Raw genomic sequence first — 18,691 nt, forward strand, 5'->3', positions numbered from 1 at the left:
TAACTGGATCTCCAGACAGACTAAGCCCCGGACATAATGCCGCTAGGTGAGATAGGAAGGACTACTGAGCACTGCGGTACTCAGAACCCCGATGCTCAGTACCCCAGTGTTCAGGACTCAGTGCTCAGCCTCTGGTGCTCAGTACCTGCCCTTCCCTGCCCACAGACTCGGTATGTACACCTATAGCGCTGGCCAAAGAGATCGTGCCAGAGCCTGTGTGGGGATATGAATTGCACGCCTGAGTCTTCGGACCCCGTGAGTTCTGGGAGGCCACCCTGCACCCCGTCACACCTCCGTGCGTGACCCATGTCCTCCCAGTCATTTGTAGCAAACTTTTTTCCTGTGTGAGAGAATCCGTTCCGAGCTCGCTGATGCCACCGTTTCCAGCGTGGAGCTCCGAAATACTGACTTTTTTATTTATTTTTATTGAGTCACCCTGAGATACAGTTACAAAGCTGTTCCTGATCAGGTTTCAGTCAGAGAGTGTTCTGACATCCAGCCCTGCTCCAGGGCACATTCCCCAGCACCAGTATCCCCGGGTTCCCTCCCATCACCCCCCACCCCCACCTGCCTCAATGACAGACACTTTCCACCTCTCTCTCTCTCTACTCTTTTGGGCACTGTGATTTGTAACACTGAAAGGCTATCTTGTATATCCCTTTGCCTACTTTTAAATACAATGTGTCTACAATGGGCTTGAACAATAGCACAGCGACAGGACGTTTGCCTTGCACATAGCCGACCTGGCCAACCCGGGTTCGATTCCTCCGCCCCTCTCAGAGAGCCCCGCAAGCTACTGAAAGCATCTCGCCTGCATGGCAAAGCCTGGCAAGCTCCCCATGACATATCCGATATGCCAAACACAATCACAACAAGTCTCACAATGGAGACGTTACTGGTGCCCGCTCGAGCAAATCGATGAACAACGGGAGGACAGTGCTACTTTTAACACTCTGTTCTTGTCCAACATGATCATTCCCGGCTCATTGAAGACTGACGTTTTCGACGTGGTCTGATGACTGTGCTCTTGAGCATGTGCTAGGAATTCCTCCAATGCCTCGTTTTAGTTGAGATTGGTTTCGTTATCACATCGTTTCACAGAGTCCAGAAGAGAGAGAGGCAGAGCCACGGCTGTGGGGAGGGCGCTCCCCTTGCCCACAGCTGGCATGGTTGGTTTGATCCCCGGTACCCCACATGGTCCCGCAAGCCCGCCAGGAGTCAGTCCTGAGCACCATCCGGGGTCGCCCAAAAGCAAACAAGGACACATGGTCCAGTTGCTCCTGGACTACTGGAAACTTCTGCCGCAAAGCTACACCATCCGTTTCTGCGACTTCCTCCTCATCAGGTTAGGGATTTTGTGCCAGAGTGAGAGCACAGCGGGGAAGGCGTTTGCCTTGCACACAGCCAACCTGGGTTTGATCCCCTGCATCCCATAGGGTCCCCGGAGCACCGCCAGGAGTGATTTTGAAAGTAAAGTAGTAGATCTGTTGAGATTTCTCACTTCAGAATTCCATGTCGCTGGCAACTGTCTCCCTGAGGAATATCCTTTTAGTACAGGAGTGCTTTAAAAAAAATAATAAAAAAAATGGAGGCTGGAGTGATAGCACAGCGGGTAGAGTGTTTGCCTTGTACACGGCTGACCCAAGTTCGATCCCCAGCATCCCATAGGGTCCCCTGAGTACCACCAGGAGTGATTCCTGAGTGACGAGTGAGGAGTATCCCCTGTGCATCGCCAGGTGTGACCAAATAGCCAAAATATTATTATTATTATTATTATTAAAATAATAAGGGGCTGGAGAGATAGCACAGCAGGTAGGGCCTTTGCCTTGCACGCGGCCAACCCAGTTTCGATCCCCGGCATCCCATAGGAGTGATCCCTGAGTGCAGAGCCGGGAGTCCGCCCCGTGCACCGCCAGGGGTGGCCCCCAAACAAAACAGCACGTGCTTCCTGCCCGCTGGGGGTCGGGCCTCATGGAGCCTGTTCACAGGTCTCCCATCTACCCGACATGAGTCCACGGCTCCATTCCGTGGGGGGCTCCCAGGCGGTGCTGGGGCACTTGGCCAGCTCAGATAAACAGATGGTCCAGCGCTCAGGGTGAGGCCTTTGCTGCTGCTGGTGCTTGGCAAAGCTGGGGGTGGAGGGGTGGGGGGCTGGGGATGAAGGGGGTCCGCTGGGGACCTAACTCAGGCGTTGCGCCCTTGATGAGACCCCAACCTTTTCCGTCTCGTTGTAGTTGTCAGTTCCCTCGTCTCATCCTCCCAGAAAGCAAACCTGAGATGGCCAACCTGCCTGAGCACTGTCGGCTGAGTCTTGCCCTGGAAGTCAGGCTGGTGTAATAAACAGACCGACTTGCTGTACCTCTCTGGAAATTTCCCACTTAGCCACGGCGTCACACGCCAGTGCTCAAGCTCCCGGAGGGCCGCCTCTGCCCTTCCCCTAACCCCCCCAGGTCCCCCACCCACCCCCACTCCACCCCCCTGCGCGTTCTCCAAGCACCAGCCCCAGCCTCTGGGAGGTGCCTTGGGGGTCAGGCCCGAGCATTGGGACCCCCAGCTATGCCTTGGGAGGCGTTGGGTGTTGTGGCCTAAAGACATTCTCGAAGGGGCGCTGGGGCGATAGCACAGCAGGGAGGGCGTTTGCCTTGCAGGAGGCCGACCCGGGTTCGATCCCCCGCATCCCACAGGGTCCCCCGAGCATGGCCAGGAGGGATTCCTGAGTGCAGAGCCAGGAGGAACCACTGAGCATCTCTGGGTGGGACCCAAAAGCCCAAAAAAAATAAAGGAGAGGAAGAAAGAAAGTAGGAAGAAAAAAAGAAAGAGGAAAGAAAGAAAGAAAGAAAGAAAGAAAGAAAGAAAGAAAGAAAGAAAGGCTGGAGCAATAGCACAGCCGGGAGGGCGTCTGCCTGGCACGCCGCCGACCCGGGTTCGATCCCCGGCATCCCCTAGGGTTCCCCGAGCACCGCCAGGAGTGATTCCTGAGTGCAGAGCCAGGAGTCAGCCCTGAGCATCGCTGGGTGGGACCCCCAAAAAATTAAAGACATTCTCGTGGTGCGAGTATTGTTGCCTGGGGACCCCCTCTGCGATAGGGCACCCCTCCCCTGTGAGTTCACCTTACTGTCCCCAGAGGCAGGGCTGGGGCAGGGAGCCGCCCGCCCGCTGTAAACATTAAACCTTCTCTGGGGCTCAGCGATGATTAACTCGGGGGGGGGGGGGGGGGGGTGTGAAGGGTGGACCCGCAGCCAACCACTTCCCCTCCTCTGAGCTCCCTGAGCCGGAAGGAGGGCACCAGCCCTCAGGCCTCCCTCTGGGCAAGCGGGGGACACCCCCTGACCCTCTCCCCGCCTCCCCGACACACACCTTGTTCTTTCACCCCACCCGCCTGGCAGGAGCGTTGCAAAGAAGGTACAAGGCTGAGCCCACTGCCGGGTAAGAGGGTGCTGAGGCCAGGGTGACCCCGGGAAAACGGGGAGGACGCGGAGCAGCCAGCCATGTGGCCACACACTGACCACCGCAAGGGCTCGAACCCCAGAGGGACCCTGGGCAGATCCCCTGTCCCTCCCCCTTGACTCTACTTCTGATGGTGGCAGAAAGCGCCCGGACGAGCTGGCATGGGCCAGTGGCGCAGCTGTCATGGGCCCATGGCCCCGCCGTGGCTGCAGGGAACCGGTTCTGACAAGCAGGGCATAGGGACTGCCCTCTGGGACGTCCTAACTGGGCTGGAAATGGGGGGACAGACTGGCAAGGGACCCCCCCACTTCCTCTGAGCTGTGTGTCGTGGGCTGATCTGTAACAGGATTTGCACTAGAGCGATTTCCAGGCATGGATGGCATGGGGGAGGGCTAAGAAGGAGGACGGGAGGAACACACTATTTCCCCCCCCACTTAAAAGAAGGTTGATTTCGGGGCTGGAGCGATAGCATAGCGGGAGGGCATTTGCCTGGCACGCAGCTGACCCAGGTTCGATCCCCGGCATCCCATAGGGTCCCCCTGAGCACCGCCAGGAGTGATTCCTGAGTGCAGAGCCAGGAGTCAGCCCTGAGCATCGCCGGGTGGGACCCAAAAAGCAAAATAATAATAATAATAATTTCCAGGAGGCAGGAAATGGTTTTGCTCCCCAGAAAAGGGGGAGGCGGGAAGTTAGGGTCCCTCTGCTCCTGAGCTGGCCTGAACCCTCCTGTCCCCAGCCCCCCTCACCCTGGGTGCACCCCCACACACACACCTCTACCTGCCTCCTCCCGCCAGGTAACTCTTGTCAGAGCCCGGCCCTGGCCCTAGAACCTTCTTTCCAGCCCTTGATTGGGTCTGAGTGGTCCCCACTGTGCGTGCCTCTTGCGTGTCAGGAAAGGGGCCTTCCCGGAGGGCTCTATAATTCCCTGGCTGGGGACTCCCCAGGTGTCCAGGCTTGTGGGGGAGCTTGGCCGGCTCTCCTGGCCCTGACTGGAAAAAGGAGGGAGGAGTTGCACCCCGGTTTGCACCTGGGGGCTGGAAACTGTGACACTGGTTGCTGGCGCCCGCGCGCGCGAGCTCCCGGGTGCTGCCAGAACCGTCCCGCGCGCCAGGACCGTCCCGCGCGCCCCAGGACCCTCCCCGGCGTGCCCCAGGACCCTCTCGCGGTGACCTTGACCCTGGCAGGCCTTCTGGGTGCAAAGCGGCCGCGGGGAGCCCCCGATGCGTTCCGGGTGCGTCCCGCGCGCCCCAACCCGCCTCCCGCCCCCGCCGATCCCGTTTTTACGCCTGGCCCAAGCCTGGAAGCGGCTCGGGACTCAGGGGGCGGGGAGGGGGGCAGGCCCGGCTCCAGCCCCTTCCGCTCCCGCCCTGGAAGCGCCCTGGAAGCGCCAGCCCGGGCCTCCTCCCTCCCCAAACGCGCCGAGTGGGGCGCAGCCTTTGCGCCGGCCAGCCGGGCCCACCCGGGTACCAGCCCCGCGCCCAGCCTGGAGGGAGGGTCCGGCGTGCGCCCCAGGGATGGAGGGGCTCCCAGTGGCCCTCAGTGAGTACGGGCGGGAAGGGGCAGAGCTGGGCGGGGACAGGGGCACCCCAAGGCCAAGCTCCCCCAGATCAGGCCCGTACCCCAGGGGGCCGGCTGGTTCCATCTGTCTGGACTCCGCTGGCCACAAGCTCTTTTAGCTGGACCCGCTTGCTCCCAGCTCCTGGACCTCTGACGGGCTTGGGCTTTCAGAGCGGGCCTCGGGCCTTGGGGTTCATTGGTGGGGTGTCAGCAGGGAGAGGGAGGGAGGAGCCCACACCACCCCCCTCTCCCCAGCCCCAGCCGCTGTTGGCTTCAAGGCGGGGTGAGGATCCCCACTGGGACATATTTGCGGGACCCCAGGAGCCCATGGACAGCCTGGGCTGTGTGTGGAGGCGGCCTGGGGTGTCCCCCAGCAAACTTTTCTGAGTGGAAGCATGGGTTCGGGACGCCCCCAAAACACACACACACACACACACACACACACACACACACACACACACAGATGGAGCAAGAATGATAGCACAACAGGGAGGGCATTGGCCTGGCACACAGCTGACCCGGGTTCAATTCCCGGCATCCCCTAGGGTCCCCCGAGCACCGTCAGCAGAGCCGGGAGTCAGCCCGGAGCATCGCCGGGTGGGACCCAAAAAGCAAAAAAAATTAATAAGAGGCAAAACAGGGCTTGGAAGGAAGTAGTTAATGTGCCCCTGTGATAGGCCTTCCTTGTCATGTGTCCTGGGATGGAAGAAGCTGCTGTCGGCCGGACTGGCTGGACGTCGGCCCTGGGAACCCCAGGGGCAGGGGTGCCATGGCTGTAGGGTCTAAACAGACTTCCAGGGCTGGAGCAATAGCATGGCGGGGAGGGCGTTGGCCTGGCATGCAGCCGACCCGGGTTCGATTCCCAGCATCCCATAGGGCCCCCCGAGCACCGCCAGGAGTGACTCCTGAGTGCAGAGCTGGGAGTGAGCCCTGAGCATCGCCAGGTGTGACCCAAAAATAAATAAATAAATAAAACAATTAGACTGTCTTTTTTGCAGGTCTGGGCAGCCACCTGTAGGACGCAACAGGCCAACTCATGGAGGCCACCTCAGCTACGCCGACAGGCAGCTCCGAGCCCCAGCCTGGTCCCCGCACCCGGCTCTGCTCTTTGGAGGACAAGACGCCTGGCCCAATGGCTCCCTGGCAGCTCGGGACCGGGGACAGGCAGCCCCATGTCCCTGAGGTCGCAGCTAGGATGGAGGCACCACCAGGGGCCACCCAGGGGCCCGGGCCCAGCCCAGCCTCCCACCCACGGGCGCCCCCCAGGAAACCCCGATGCCCGCGAGTCCAGCTGACCCCAGCCAGGACGCCCTCGCTGAAGTCTTTCCAGCCAGACACGATGGGAGACCTCCCTGCCCAGGCCGGCCGGCTGGACAGTAGTGACCACCAGGGGGACGGGGGCGGGCGTGGGTGCCCCGGGTGGCCCTGGCTTCCCGCCTCTGGGCTTGAGAGCTGGCACCAGCCGTGCCCGCAGCCTGGGGACGCCGGTGGCCAGAAGACGGCAGAGCTGAGGGAGGACCACAGGGCCAGCACCGGCCCACAGGGCCAGACGCCCCCCGCGCCCAGCCCCAGGACGGGCCACCTGTCCCCCCGCCGGGATAGCCTGGACAGCTCCTCTTCAACCCCCGGGGACCACTTGGGGGCCAGGCTCACCCACTTCGGGGGGCTCTGGCGGGCTGGCGAGCGGGGGCCACTGGGCTCGGGGCCCGGTCCCCGGTCCCTGTCTGAGCAGGTGGAGAAGAACCGTCTGTTACTGAGGGAGATGCTGAGAGGTGGGGGGGCAGCCACCCTGAAGCCAGGACCCCCGAGCTGCGACAGAGCTGCCCCAGGTGAGTCTGTTCAGGGGGCGAGGGGAGTGGGGGGTCCCCGAGGGGATCCAGCCAGTTTCTCCATCAGCAGAATTTCAGGGTGTCCTGAAGTGCTCCCTGGCTGTGCTCTGGACCCCGGTTGTTACACCCTGGCAGAGCTCGGCCCAGCAATGCCCACCTGATGGGTTAGGGTCCTGGACCCTCGGGGCTGGGGGTCCCAGAACTCGAACGTCCTGCCTGCAGGGCACGTGTGTCTGCCCTTTGACCCCTCACCGCCCCCCACCCCGGAATTCTGTCCGGTGTCACCCTGATGGTTCCTACCTGGCTCCAGTGAAACAGGAGAGTTTTATGGAGGGAAACGTGCTTAGAAAGATGCGAGAGAGGCTGGAGAGACAGCACAGCGGGTAGGGCGTAGGTCTTGCCTGCAGCTGACCCAGGTTCAATTCCCAGCATCCCATATGGTCCCCCGAGCACCGCCAGGAGTAAGTCCTGAGTGCAGAGCCTGGAGGAACCCCTGTGCATCACCAGGTCTGACCCAAAAAGCAAAAAAAGGAAAAATGATGCGAGAGAGAACACGGGCAAGGCTAGAGCCATAACACAGCATGGAGGGCGTTGGCCTGGCATGTGGCCAACCTGGGTTCGATCCCCGTCATCCCCTATGGTCCCCCAAGCACCGCCAAGAGTGATTCCTGAGTGCATGAGCCAGGAGTCAGCCCTGAGCATCACGGATGGGACCCAAAAAAGCAAAAAAAAAAAAGTTAAAATAAAAAAAGGCAGCATGGGGGGCTGGAGTGATAGCACAGCAGGTAGGATGTTTGCTTTGCACGCGGCCGACCCGGGTTCGATCCCTGGCATCCCATAGGGTCCCCAAGCACCGCCAAGAGTGATTCCTGAGTACAGAGCCGGGAGTCAGCCCTGAGCATCTCCAGGTGTGACCCCCTACCCCCTGCCAAGAAAAAAATATAACCCCAGAGTGGAAATAAACAAAGAAAAAAAGACAAACCAGCGAGATGCATGTGCCAAAGAAAAAATCTGGGCTTTGAAGTGCGAACCTGGCCTGGCCTTTAGGACAAAGGGAGCCCCTCCCCCCGCCCTGGGGGAGCACTCTCTGCTGAGTCTCCGTCAGCGCCCCTAAAGGCACCATCCTGGGCCCGCCACTACTCTCATACCCGGGAGCGCCCACCACCCCTCGACCTCACGTGGGATTCTGTTCTGGGTTCCAGGGCGGCCAGCGGGGGACGCGGACGGGGACTTGGAAGGAACCAGGTGAGAGCCCAGAGATGCGGTTTCCCCCTCAGCATCCCTGGAGAGACAGAGACACTGGGGGAGGGGGGAAGAGGAGGGACAAGGGACGGGGAGGAGCGATAGCACAGCGGGGAGGGTGTTTGCCTTGCACGCGACTGACCCGGGTTCGATCCCCGGCATCCCCTAGGGTCCCCCGAGCACTGCCAGGAGTGATCCCTGAGTGCAGAGCTGGGAGTCAGCCCTGAGCATCGCCGGGTGGGACCCCAAAAAGCCACAAAACTAAAACCCCGGGAGGCCAGCGTGGGCATCATCCCTCTGGCTGTGGGGACAGCCCCGGCCATCCCCGGGGATGCAGGGCAGTGTGGTGGGCAGGGGGGCGGGCGCTGATGTCAGGCGACCTCAGCTTGCACTGAGGGTCAGTGAGACCAGCCGGGACGGAGCACGGGGCAATGTCTCCGGCAGTAGCCGCGCCTGTCACTGTCAGGCGACAGACCAGCATCCCCCAGGACAGCCCGCAGTGGCCTCTGTCCCTGCCCGGCTTCCCTCCACAGCAGAGACGCGCTGTGTCCACCCCCTGAGGAGAAAGATACAATACTTTTTTTTGTTTGTTTGTTTGTTTTGTTTTGTTTTGCTTTCTGGGTCCCACCCGGCAATGCTCAGGGCTGACTCCTGGCTCTGCACTCAGGAATCCCTCCTGGTGGGGCTCGGGGGACCCTATGGGATGCCGGGGATCGAACCTGGGTCCGTCTCATGCAAGGCAAATGCCTTCCCCGCTGTGCTATCCCTCCGGTCCCTCAGTAACTTTTCTTCCAGTTGTATTTCCCCGAGAAATCTAGCAGATCAAACTATTTATCGTGCTAATCCTCCCCGTACAAAATAGAAAATAAAGCTTGAGGTTGGGAGCTCTTTTCTTTTTTACTTTTTTGGGTCCCGCCCGGTGATGCTCAGGGCTGACTCCTGGCTCTGCACTCAGGAATCACTCCTGGTGGGGCTCCGGGGACCCTAGGGGATGCTGGGAATCGAACCCGGGTCAGCCACGTGACAGGCAAATGCCCTCCCCGCTGGACTTTTTTTTTTTTTTGGCTTTTTGGGTCCCACCCGGCTATGCTCAGGGCTGACTCCTGGCTCTGCGCTCAGGAATCACTCCTGGCAGAGCTCGGGGGACCCTATGGGATGCCGGGGATCGAACCCAGGTTGGCCACGTGCCAGGCCGGCTCCCTATCCCGCTGTGCTCTGGCTCCAGCCACAGAGAAGGAAACAGTACTAGTGGGCTGACCCGCCACATCTGGCCAGCTGCCGGGGCCTCCCGCCGCCCACCCGGCCTCGTGATGGAGCCCGTGAGCCAGGGCAGCTGGCCGGGAAGGCCCTGGACACGCGGCGCAGCGGCTTGGGGCGGGGGGCCTGACTGTCTGGCAGTTTGGCCCCGAGGGCACAGCTGCTCAGATGGGCCCATCCCCCATCCAGAAAGGCCCAGTCGGCAACTGTGGTCCCAGGCAACTGTGGCCCCAGCTGGCCTGCAGGTCACCTCACCAGCACCGAGGGTGGCCGGTGGCCAGTCCCCGCCCACTCCAGAGCCTGGAGGATCTCCCTGAGGAGGACAGGCGGAGGTGGGGGACAGTGAATGGACAGAGAGGGCAGTGGAGGGGACAGTGAAGGGACAGTGAAAATAATGTAGGGAACAATGGAAGGACAGTCAGGGGACACTGGGGACACTCAGGGGACAGTTAGAGCCCCGCCAAGCCTAGGCTGAGGCTGTCCCCTCCCCCAGGGCAGCGCTGATGGCCAGGCAGGACGGGCCCGTGTGTGCCTGTGGGCAGGTGAGTGGACAGGACCCTCGGGCCGGGCTCAGCCTCTGCATCTCTGCCCAGGAGTTCGGTAGAATCTTCTGGAAGCCTCTGGGTCCTGTCCTCCCCACCTGGGCTGGCGGGACATGGAAACCTTCTAACCGTGTCCCCCCCCACCCCCCCTACCCCTGCAGGACCTGTGGGTCCCCCACAGAGCCCACACCCAGGCCCGGACAGGACAGGCTGCCCCCACCACAGGCCCGCGTGAAGGCCAGGATGCGGCCACTCCGTGCCAGCCACGACATCATGCCCACCTTGGCCCCAGACAGGTGAGTGGGCTGTGCTGCCCGCCTTCCTGGGCATGCCAGAGGCCCAGCGTCCAGGGGCCGGTGGGCCAGGGGCCAGCGGCCTCCACCCTCGGGCGGGGATGGTCAGATGGAGGACGCAGAGACCCGGTGGGCAGTGATGGCCACGTGGCCGCCAGCCTGGGCAGCGCTCTCAGGCGTTCTGGGCCTGTGCCCACTGGAAGGAGGGGTCATGCCTGAAGGAGCCACAGGCTGGGGACCCCCCCAGAGCCGTGAGGGGCCATGGGAGGGTCAGTGGGGCTGAGCCCGATTGGGGGTGTCGGGCTGGGAGCAAGAGACTCACTTTGGACTGTTCAGGCTCTGGTCGTGCTGGTGGTTTTGGTGATTTTTGTGGGGAGCCCCGTAGGCTAGGGGCTAGGGTGGGGGCCGCTTGCCAGGCCGGCCCAGTGGGGCTCCCCGAGAACTGCAGGGAACTGCATTCTGGGAGTGTCTTACTGGGTACCCCCTCCACAGGTCTCTGGAGCCTCAGTTTCCCCCTCTGTACCACGGGCATGGTTCAGATCTGATGAGGCTACACTGCCCGCTCACATAACACAGGGTGCAGACTGTTTTTTTTTTAATTAATTTATTATTTTGCTTTTTGGGTCCCACCCAGCGATGCTCAGGGCTGACTCCCGGCTCTGCACTCAGGAATCCCTCCTGGTGGTGCTCGGGGGACCCTAGGGGATGCCGGGGATCGAACCCGGGTCGGCCTGTGCAAGGCCAACACCCTCCCCACTGTGCTATCACTCCAGCCCCCGGGAGCCGGGTTCTGACTCAGAGCTGGAGACCTGGGAGTGCCCGGGTTCGAGACCCGCTTTGCAATTGCCCCATCCCAGGCCGACACTCCACACCCCACACCAGTGTGGGGGTCAGCTGGACTTGGGACCCGCATGCAGAACAGGGCAAACCCCAAGTACCTATTCCTCGAGGCCAGAGCCCCGGGCCAGGCGAGATTATCAGGCACGGAGTCAGGACCCCCTATACCCCCCGGGGCCAGCTCCCCCACCTCCCTGGCGTGCCCTGAGTCCCTGCCCCCCCGGGACCCTCAGTAGACAGACCCCATATTCCTCATGGGCAGCTGATACTGCTGTATCCAGGCTGAGCACTGCACGCGGGGGCAGGCCGGACCCCAGACAGTTAGGAGACGCACTCGGGTGCCTGCAAAAGGCTGGAGAAGCCCCCCAAGTTTTCTCCCCCATCTGGAGCCTAGGGGAGAGACTGTGGTTTTGGAGGGGGGAGGTGCTTAGCAGGGCCAGCAGTGACCGCCCCCAGGTCACGCCATCACCCCGGTCCATGCAGCTCCCTCCTGCCAGGCGGTGCCCAGCAGGGAGGGAGGGTGACCGGCAAGGTGACCCATCCGAGCAGCTGGCGGGACTTGGCAGAGTGGGAGCAGGCACCAGATGGCCGCCCCAGGCACGTTCGGCCCTGAGCCAACCCCCCCAGCCCCCCTCAAGCCCAGGGACCTCCCCAGAGCCGCTCGGTGACACAGACCAGGGCCTGGGGGACACTCGGGCCTGCCCGGACAGGGGCTTATTCGGGCGGGGGCAGGAAACAGATCAGCCATGGGGCCAGCAGACGCCCCCAGCCCTCTGTAGGGGGCCTGGCTGAACAGGGACCACCAGGCCTGAGAGAAGCGTCCTGGGCCCTCCCGGTCATGTGGGGGCCACCCCCGGCCTTCCCACCTTGATTCCACCCCCACGAGGCCTCCCGGTCCAGCCAAGCCTGCCAGGCTATGTCCACTCTGGGCTGAGCATCCACCCTGGGGCTGGGTGTCCATTGTCAGGCTGAATGTCCACTGTTGGGGCTGAGTGTCCACTCTGGGGCTGGATATCCACTGCCGGGGCTGAGTCCACTGTCAGAACTAAGTGTCCACTGCTCGGGCTGAGTGTCCACTGCCAGGTGTGAGCTCAGGCACACCTTGAGATTTTCAGGGACCTTCGCATGGACCCCTTGGGGAAAGAGCTCAAGGTGTTGGAGAGACTGTGCCGAGCACAGAGCCAGGAGTCAACCCTGAGCACAGAGCCGGGCATCAGCCCTGAGCACAGAGCTAGGAGTCAGCCTGAGCACAGATGCAGTGTGAATCTCCCACACCCGCTGCTCTGTCCCGTGGCCGAGAAGGTCCTCGGGGTGACCACCAGACCCCTGACCCCTTGCAGGACTCCAACCCTCCTTGCCTCTGCAGGAGCCTCACCCCTGCGACACCCCCCAGGCCTTGGGCGCAGGTGTCCACTGACCCGCCCTGGACCTCCGCGGCGAGGCCCCACCCGCCTCCCGCCGGCCAACTGCTCCTGTCCACCAGCAACTGTAAGGACATACGGCCTGGAGGCAGGACCGAGACGGACCCCCACGGCCCAGAGCCCCCCCTGGCCTCCGAGAGTCCCGGTCATGGTAAGGCTGCAGAGGAGGGACCCCCGAGCTCTGGACCCCTCTAGGCAGTGGACGGGGGCAGGTTCAGACCAGGCCCAGACCCCAGGCTCTACCCACTGTCCCTCAGTCACAGGGTCTCCAGGGGCCCAGACCCCCGTCCCAGGCAGCTGGACAGGCGCCCCCAGAAGGACTAGGAGGGGGGCCCTGCTGAGCGTTTCCGCCCAGGGAGGGGAAGGGATAACGGGCAGATGAGTGGGTGGACGGATGAGTGGAGAATGGGGGTGAGGACCCCCCATGCCCAGGGCGAGGGGAGGGAGGGCAGGACACCCGGCTGGCCTGAGACAGACCCTCCCCTCCCCCGGGGCCCCCGCACCCCGTCCTCTGCTGGGCAGAGGGTCCCCTTCTCCGGGATACCCCTGCCCTCTGGAACCGTCCCCTCCAGGATGTGGAGGCTGGACCCCCCCAGAGCCTGCAGTGAAACCACAGACCCCCCCACACAGCCGCTGCCCCCCCAGAAAGGCCATCTCGGCCTCTGTCCCGTGACCTGGCGGTGCCCCTGGGGGGGGTCTCAGCCTGGAGGCCTTATTGGGGGCCAGTGCCGGAGGAACAGGGTGGACTTTGCAGGGGGACCCCAAGCAGTGGCCAGCGGTGGGCTCTCAGCAGAGCCAGGGTGCAGCCCAGAAGCAGACGGGGCCCCCCAGCAGTTGGGGGCCACCTCCGGACAGCCCGCGACACCCCGGTGAGTGACGGAGTGACGGGTGGGCCGCTGGGGGGGTCAGAGGCCCTGACCTGACATGGGGACACAGCTCAGCACTGTCTCCCCGGATTCTCAGGGACTGGGGGTGGGCACCCCCTTCCTGGTCCTCTTTGGGGGTCGGAAATAGGTTGGTGGGTGGAGGGGGAGATATTGGGCGGATGGGCAGAGCTGATGGGCAGATGACAAGTGGACAGATGGGTGAATGAGTGAATAGACAAAGGCAAGAGTGGTGGACGGATGGGCAAGTGGACGGATGGAGAAAGAGTTGGATGAAGTCCGGGCTGGAGCGATAGCACAGCGGGGAGGGCGTTTGCCTTGCATGCGGCCGGCCCGGGTTCGATCCCCGGCATCCCATAGGGTCCCCTGAGCACCACCAGGAGTGACTCCTGAGTGCAGAACCAGGAGGAACCCCTGTGCATCGCCGGGTGTGAGCCCAAAAGCCAAAAAAATAATAATAAATATAATAATTTATATTATTATAGATAATAATAAAGGCAGGACTGTTATTTTTAACTGGGGATCCTATAAAATCAGGGGTTTGGAGCAGGAGTAGAGCGGGTGAGGCGTTGGCCTGGCACACAGCCGACCCGGGTTCGATTCCTAGCATCCCATAGGGTCCCCTGAGCACCACAGGAGTGATTCCTGAGTGCAGAGCCAGGAGGAGCCCCTGAGCATCGCCGGGTGTGTCCTCAAAAGCAAAAACAACAAAACCCTTCAAGGGGCTGGAGTGACAGCACAGCGGGGAGGGCGTTTGCCTTGCATGCGGCCGACCTGGGTTCGATTCCCAGCATCCCATATGGTCCCCTGAGCACCGCCAGGAGTGACTCCTGAGTGCAGAGCCAGGAGGAACCCCTGAGCATTGCCAGGTGGGACCCAAAAAGCAAATAATAACAATAATAATAATAATAATAATAATATGAGGACTGGAGCAATAGCACAGCAGGGAAGACATTTGATTTGCACACAGCTGACCCGGGTTCAATTCCCAGCATCCCATAGGGTCCCCCGAGCAGCGCCAGGAGCGATTCCTGAGTGCAGAGCCAGGAGTCAGCCCTGAGCATCGCCAGGTGGGACCCAAAAAGCAAAAAAAAAAAAAAAAGTTGGATGAACTCATCTGATCAAGCCTCAAGCCCCACAGGGTCCCTTGTCTGCCGCCCCTCCGTGAGGCTGGTGCCCGTCGGACCCGCCCCTCACTGCACCCTTGCTCCCCAGACAGGCACAGGGGGACCCCGCGGGGCCCAGCCCGCCCGCCGCCGCCCCCTGGGACCGGAGCAGGAGAAGCGGCGGCCGTGGCGGCTTCGCCCCGGGCCTGGGTCTGAAGAAAATCTTCTCGGCCCTGGGCCAGGCCGCCCGGCCACTAGCGGGCCGGACCCGCAGTCACAGCGTGGAGCAGCTGCGGACCCCCACGCCGGGCCCCGGCACCCCGGAGGCGAGGAGGGCGCCGTCACTGCAGTTCCTGCACCTGGTGAGTGCTCGGGGCAGGGCCGGAGCAGGCCTGTCCCCCACCACCCCAATGGGGAGCTGACCCGGGTGCCCCCAGTTCCCACCTCGGCTTGTCCTCGACACCCCCCCGTCCTGCTCCTCCCCCCATGCCTCCTGCCTCTGCCTCTCGTGCCAACTCCTGGAGTTGAGGTCCTCAACGGTTCTAGAACCTTCTTTTATTGTTATTATTACTATTATTATTATTGTGGTTTTTTGGGTCACATGCGGTGATGCTCAGGCCTGACTTCTGGCTCTGTGCTCAGGACTGATTCCCAACTCTGTACTCAGGGCTGACTCCTGGTTCAGTGCTCAGGGCTGACGCCTGGCTCTGTGCTCGGGGCTGACTCCTGGCTCTGTGCTCAGGGCTGACTCCTGGCTCTGTGCTCAGGGCTGACTCCTGGCTCTGTGCTCGGGGCTGACTCCCGGCTCTGTGCTTGGGGCTGACTCCTGGCTCTGTGCTCAGGGCTGACTCCTGGCTCTGTGCTCAGGGCTCACTCCTGGCTCTGTGCTCGGGGCTGACTCCCGGCTCTGTGCTTGGGGCTGACTTCTGGCTCTGTGTTCGAGGCTGACTCCTGGCTCTGTGCGCAGAGATTACTCTTGGCTCTGTGCTCAGGGCTGACTCCCGGTTCTGTGCTCAGGGCTGACTCCTGGCTCTGCGCTCAGGGATCACACCTGGCGGTGCTCGGGGGACCCTATGGGATGCCGGGAATCGAACCCAGGTCGGCCCGTGCAAGGCCAATGCCCTCCACGCTGTGCTATTGCTCCGGCCCCTATTAATTCCAGCATCATTTGCTTTTCCCTAAATCAGAAAGGCCGCGACCCCTGTCCACCCAGCGGTGACCTCAGCAGTACCCAGCTTGCCCCCCCCAGGGCAGACCCGGGTCTCCTTGGGCCGGGATGGACCTGAGGGCTGGGGGTTTTCTCACGTGCAGTACCGCCCCCGACCAACAGGTGTCGCGCTCGCCCCAGCGCGGGAAATCCCCCTCCTTCCACAGCCTCCAGGCCCTGCTGAGTGGCCGCGGGGACCGGGCCAACCTCTACCGGGTCCAGGAGCCGGCGGGGGACAGTTCTGCGGGCAGGTGAGGGGCAGCAGGGCCCACTCGGACTGACCCGGAAGCAGAGGCGGCCCTGGAGTTCAGCAGCGGCTTCCCAGGGTCAGGGTGGGGAAGGAGGGGTCAGTCCCTTGGTGCCCCAAAAGGGGCAGCATCGGAGTCAGACACAGTCTCCACATCTGAGGTCCCCTTGGGAAGGCGAGAGAGGGGGCCGCAGCTGTACCACAGCAGGGAGGACTGACCTGGGTTCGATTCCGGCATCCCATAGGGTCCCCTGAGCCCCACCGGGAGTGACCCCTGAGCACAGAGCCAGGAAGGAGTCAGCCCTGAGCATCGCCGGGTGTGGCCCCCAAACAGAAAACAAAATTCATTTAAAAAAAATCAGGACGAGGGGCTGGAGCGATAGCACAGCGGGGAGGGCGTTGGCCTGGCACGAGGCCGACCTGGGTTCGATCCCCGGCATCCCATAGGGTCCCCCGAGCACTGCCAGGAGTGAGCCCTGAGCATCCTGGGTGTGGCCCCAAAACAAAAGTTAGAGAGACCAGCGAGCTCTCCGGGCCAATGCTTGGCGGTCCAGAATCCTGAGACCTGAGCCCCCCCCCCACACAGGGCCCCCCTCAAAGAGAGGGCAGCTGTCTAGCCACTTCCCGGGGCGGTGGATCCCGTCCCCGATGTCCCCCACAACCCAGGGTCCCCGCCGTGACCTTCCTCCCAGTGCTCTCTCGGGGCTCCCCACAGCACCCCGCCACGGCGCGCCCTCAGTGTGGAGGACGTGGGGGCGCCCAGCCGGGCACGCACGGTGGGCCGCGTGGTGGCAGCGTTTCCGGACGGCACCAGCCAGCTACAGCTGCAGTGTAGCCCTGGGGGCACCTTCGGCTTCTCCGTGGCCGCGGGCAGCGGGCGCCGGGACTCAGGTACGTGCTGGCCCCGGCCGTGGGGCTGCCCGGGGTGGGGGTGGGGGTCCTCGGTTCTTTGTTGTTCCACATCGGGGCCACTCCCAGCAGAGCTCAGGGACCACAGGGGGTCCCGGCTGGAACCCAGCCCTCCTGCGTGCCAGCCTGTGCCCAGGCTCCTGGCGTCTCCCTTTCCTGCTGGGCACCGTCCCCCCATCGTGGGCCCAAAGAGCACCCCAGAAACAGGGCACGGAGATCGGGCAGCGAGGGGGCACGTCTGTGGCTTTAGGCAGCGGGGCAGCAGGGAGTGTGCATGTGTGTACATGTGTGCATGCATGTGTGTGCGCATGTGTGTACATGTGTTTGTATGTGCATGTGTGCGTGTGTGCACATACACGTGTGTACACATGTATGTTAGCGTGACATGTATGTGTGCACGTGTGTGCATGTGTGCACATGTGTTTGTGTATGTGCACGTGTGTACATGTGTGCACGTGTGTACACATGTATGTTTGTGATGTGTATGTGTGTGCACGCGTGTGCACGTGTGCACATGTGTGACATGTGTGTTTGTGTGTGCGCGTGTGTGTACACATGTATGTGTGCACACATGTATATATGTGTGTACATGCATGTGTGTGGTTATAGGGGAGTGGGAGCGTGTAATCATTTGCATATGATTGGGGGATGGGGGAATGTGTGTGTGATTGTAGGGGGCATGTATGTGTGTGTATGTGTAGGGTTGTGTTGTGTGTTTGCTGTGGTTGTAGGGGAGTGCGTGTTTGTGGTTATAGATATGTTTGCTTGTGGTTGTAGGGGAGTGTGTTTGCATGTCGTAGGATAGTGTTGTGTTTGCTTGTGGTTATAGGGGTGTATGTGTGTGTTTCTGTGTGAGTGCGTCTGTACGTATGAATGTGTCTGTGTGTCTGGGTGTGTGTCTGTGTGCCTGTGTTTGTGTTTGTGCCTGTGTGTCTATGTGTCCATGTGTATGTCTGTGTGTGTCCGTGTGTATGTCTGTGTCCATGTGTGTCTGTGTGTCTGTCTCTGTGTGTGTCCAGACGTGTGTGTCCGTGTGTATGTCTGTGTCTGTATCCATGTGTGTCCATGTGTTCATGTGTGCCTGTGTGTGTTTGTGTTTGTGCCTGTGTGTGTCTGTGTCCATGTGTGTCTGTGTGTCCGTGTGTATGTCTGTGTGTCCATGTGTGTCTGTGTCTGTCTCTGTGTCCAGACGTGTGTGTCCGTGTGTATGTCTGTGTCTGTGTCCATGTGTGTCCATGTGTTCATGTGTGCCCGTGTCTGTGTGTGTCTGTGTGTGTGTCCATGTGTGTCTGTATGTCTGTCTGTATCCGTGTCTGTGTGTGTGTCCGTGTGTTTCTGTGTCTGTGTGTGTATCCATGTGGACACCCCCAACATGCGCTGGCCCCTCCTTCCCGCAGGGCTGTACGTGCGGGCGATGGCCGACGTGGGCACGGCCAAGCTGTACTCGGGGCTGCTGGCGGTGGGGGACGAGATCCTGGAGGTGGACGGGGCCAAGGTGGCGGCGCTGGGCACGGCCCACGTGCAGGAGCTCCTGGCGCGCGCCGACAGCGTGTCCCTGCGCGTGCTGCGGCAGAGGCCGGCGCCGCGGTGACCTCAGCCGGATGGCCATGGAGACCGGCGCTGCAGTGACCGTTGGCCGGAAAGACTGCAGAGACCGGCACTGCAGTGACCATTAGCCAGGAAGGCCGCAGAGGCCAGTGCCGCAGTGACTGTCAGCCTGGAAGACCATGGTGGCTGGTGCTGCAGTGACCACTAGCCGGAAAGACCACACAGTCCGGCACTGCAGTGACCCTCAGCCGGGAAGGCCGAAGAGGCCAGCACTGCAGTGACCATCAGCCAGGAAGGCCGTGGCGCTGCTGCCCAGGTCCCGGGCAGGCAGGGCCGGTGAGGACCGTGGAAAACATAGTGGCTCC

At 62.0% G+C, this 18,691-nt stretch overlaps 1 protein-coding gene across 1 annotated transcript; it reads left to right on the plus strand.

Annotated features, from left to right (window-relative positions):
- Positions 1 to 1,265: 1,265 nt before the first annotated feature.
- KIAA1614 (KIAA1614 ortholog) lies at positions 1,266 to 18,369 on the plus strand. The gene is made up of 8 exons (XM_056108155.1): positions 1,266 to 1,345; positions 2,235 to 2,322; positions 6,479 to 6,833; positions 10,056 to 10,170; positions 14,525 to 14,777; positions 15,746 to 15,874; positions 16,577 to 16,760; positions 18,176 to 18,369. The coding sequence occupies exons 1-8, from the start codon at positions 1,266 to 1,268 to the stop codon at positions 18,367 to 18,369; spliced, it is 1,398 nt and encodes a 465-aa protein (XP_055964130.1).
- The last annotated feature ends 322 nt before the right edge of the window (positions 18,370 to 18,691 follow it).

This window comes from Sorex fumeus, unplaced genomic scaffold (assembly GCF_029834395.1).
Source record: "Sorex fumeus unplaced genomic scaffold, SorFum_2.1 ptg000195l, whole genome shotgun sequence".
Classification (NCBI taxonomy): domain Eukaryota; kingdom Metazoa; phylum Chordata; class Mammalia; order Eulipotyphla; family Soricidae; genus Sorex; species Sorex fumeus.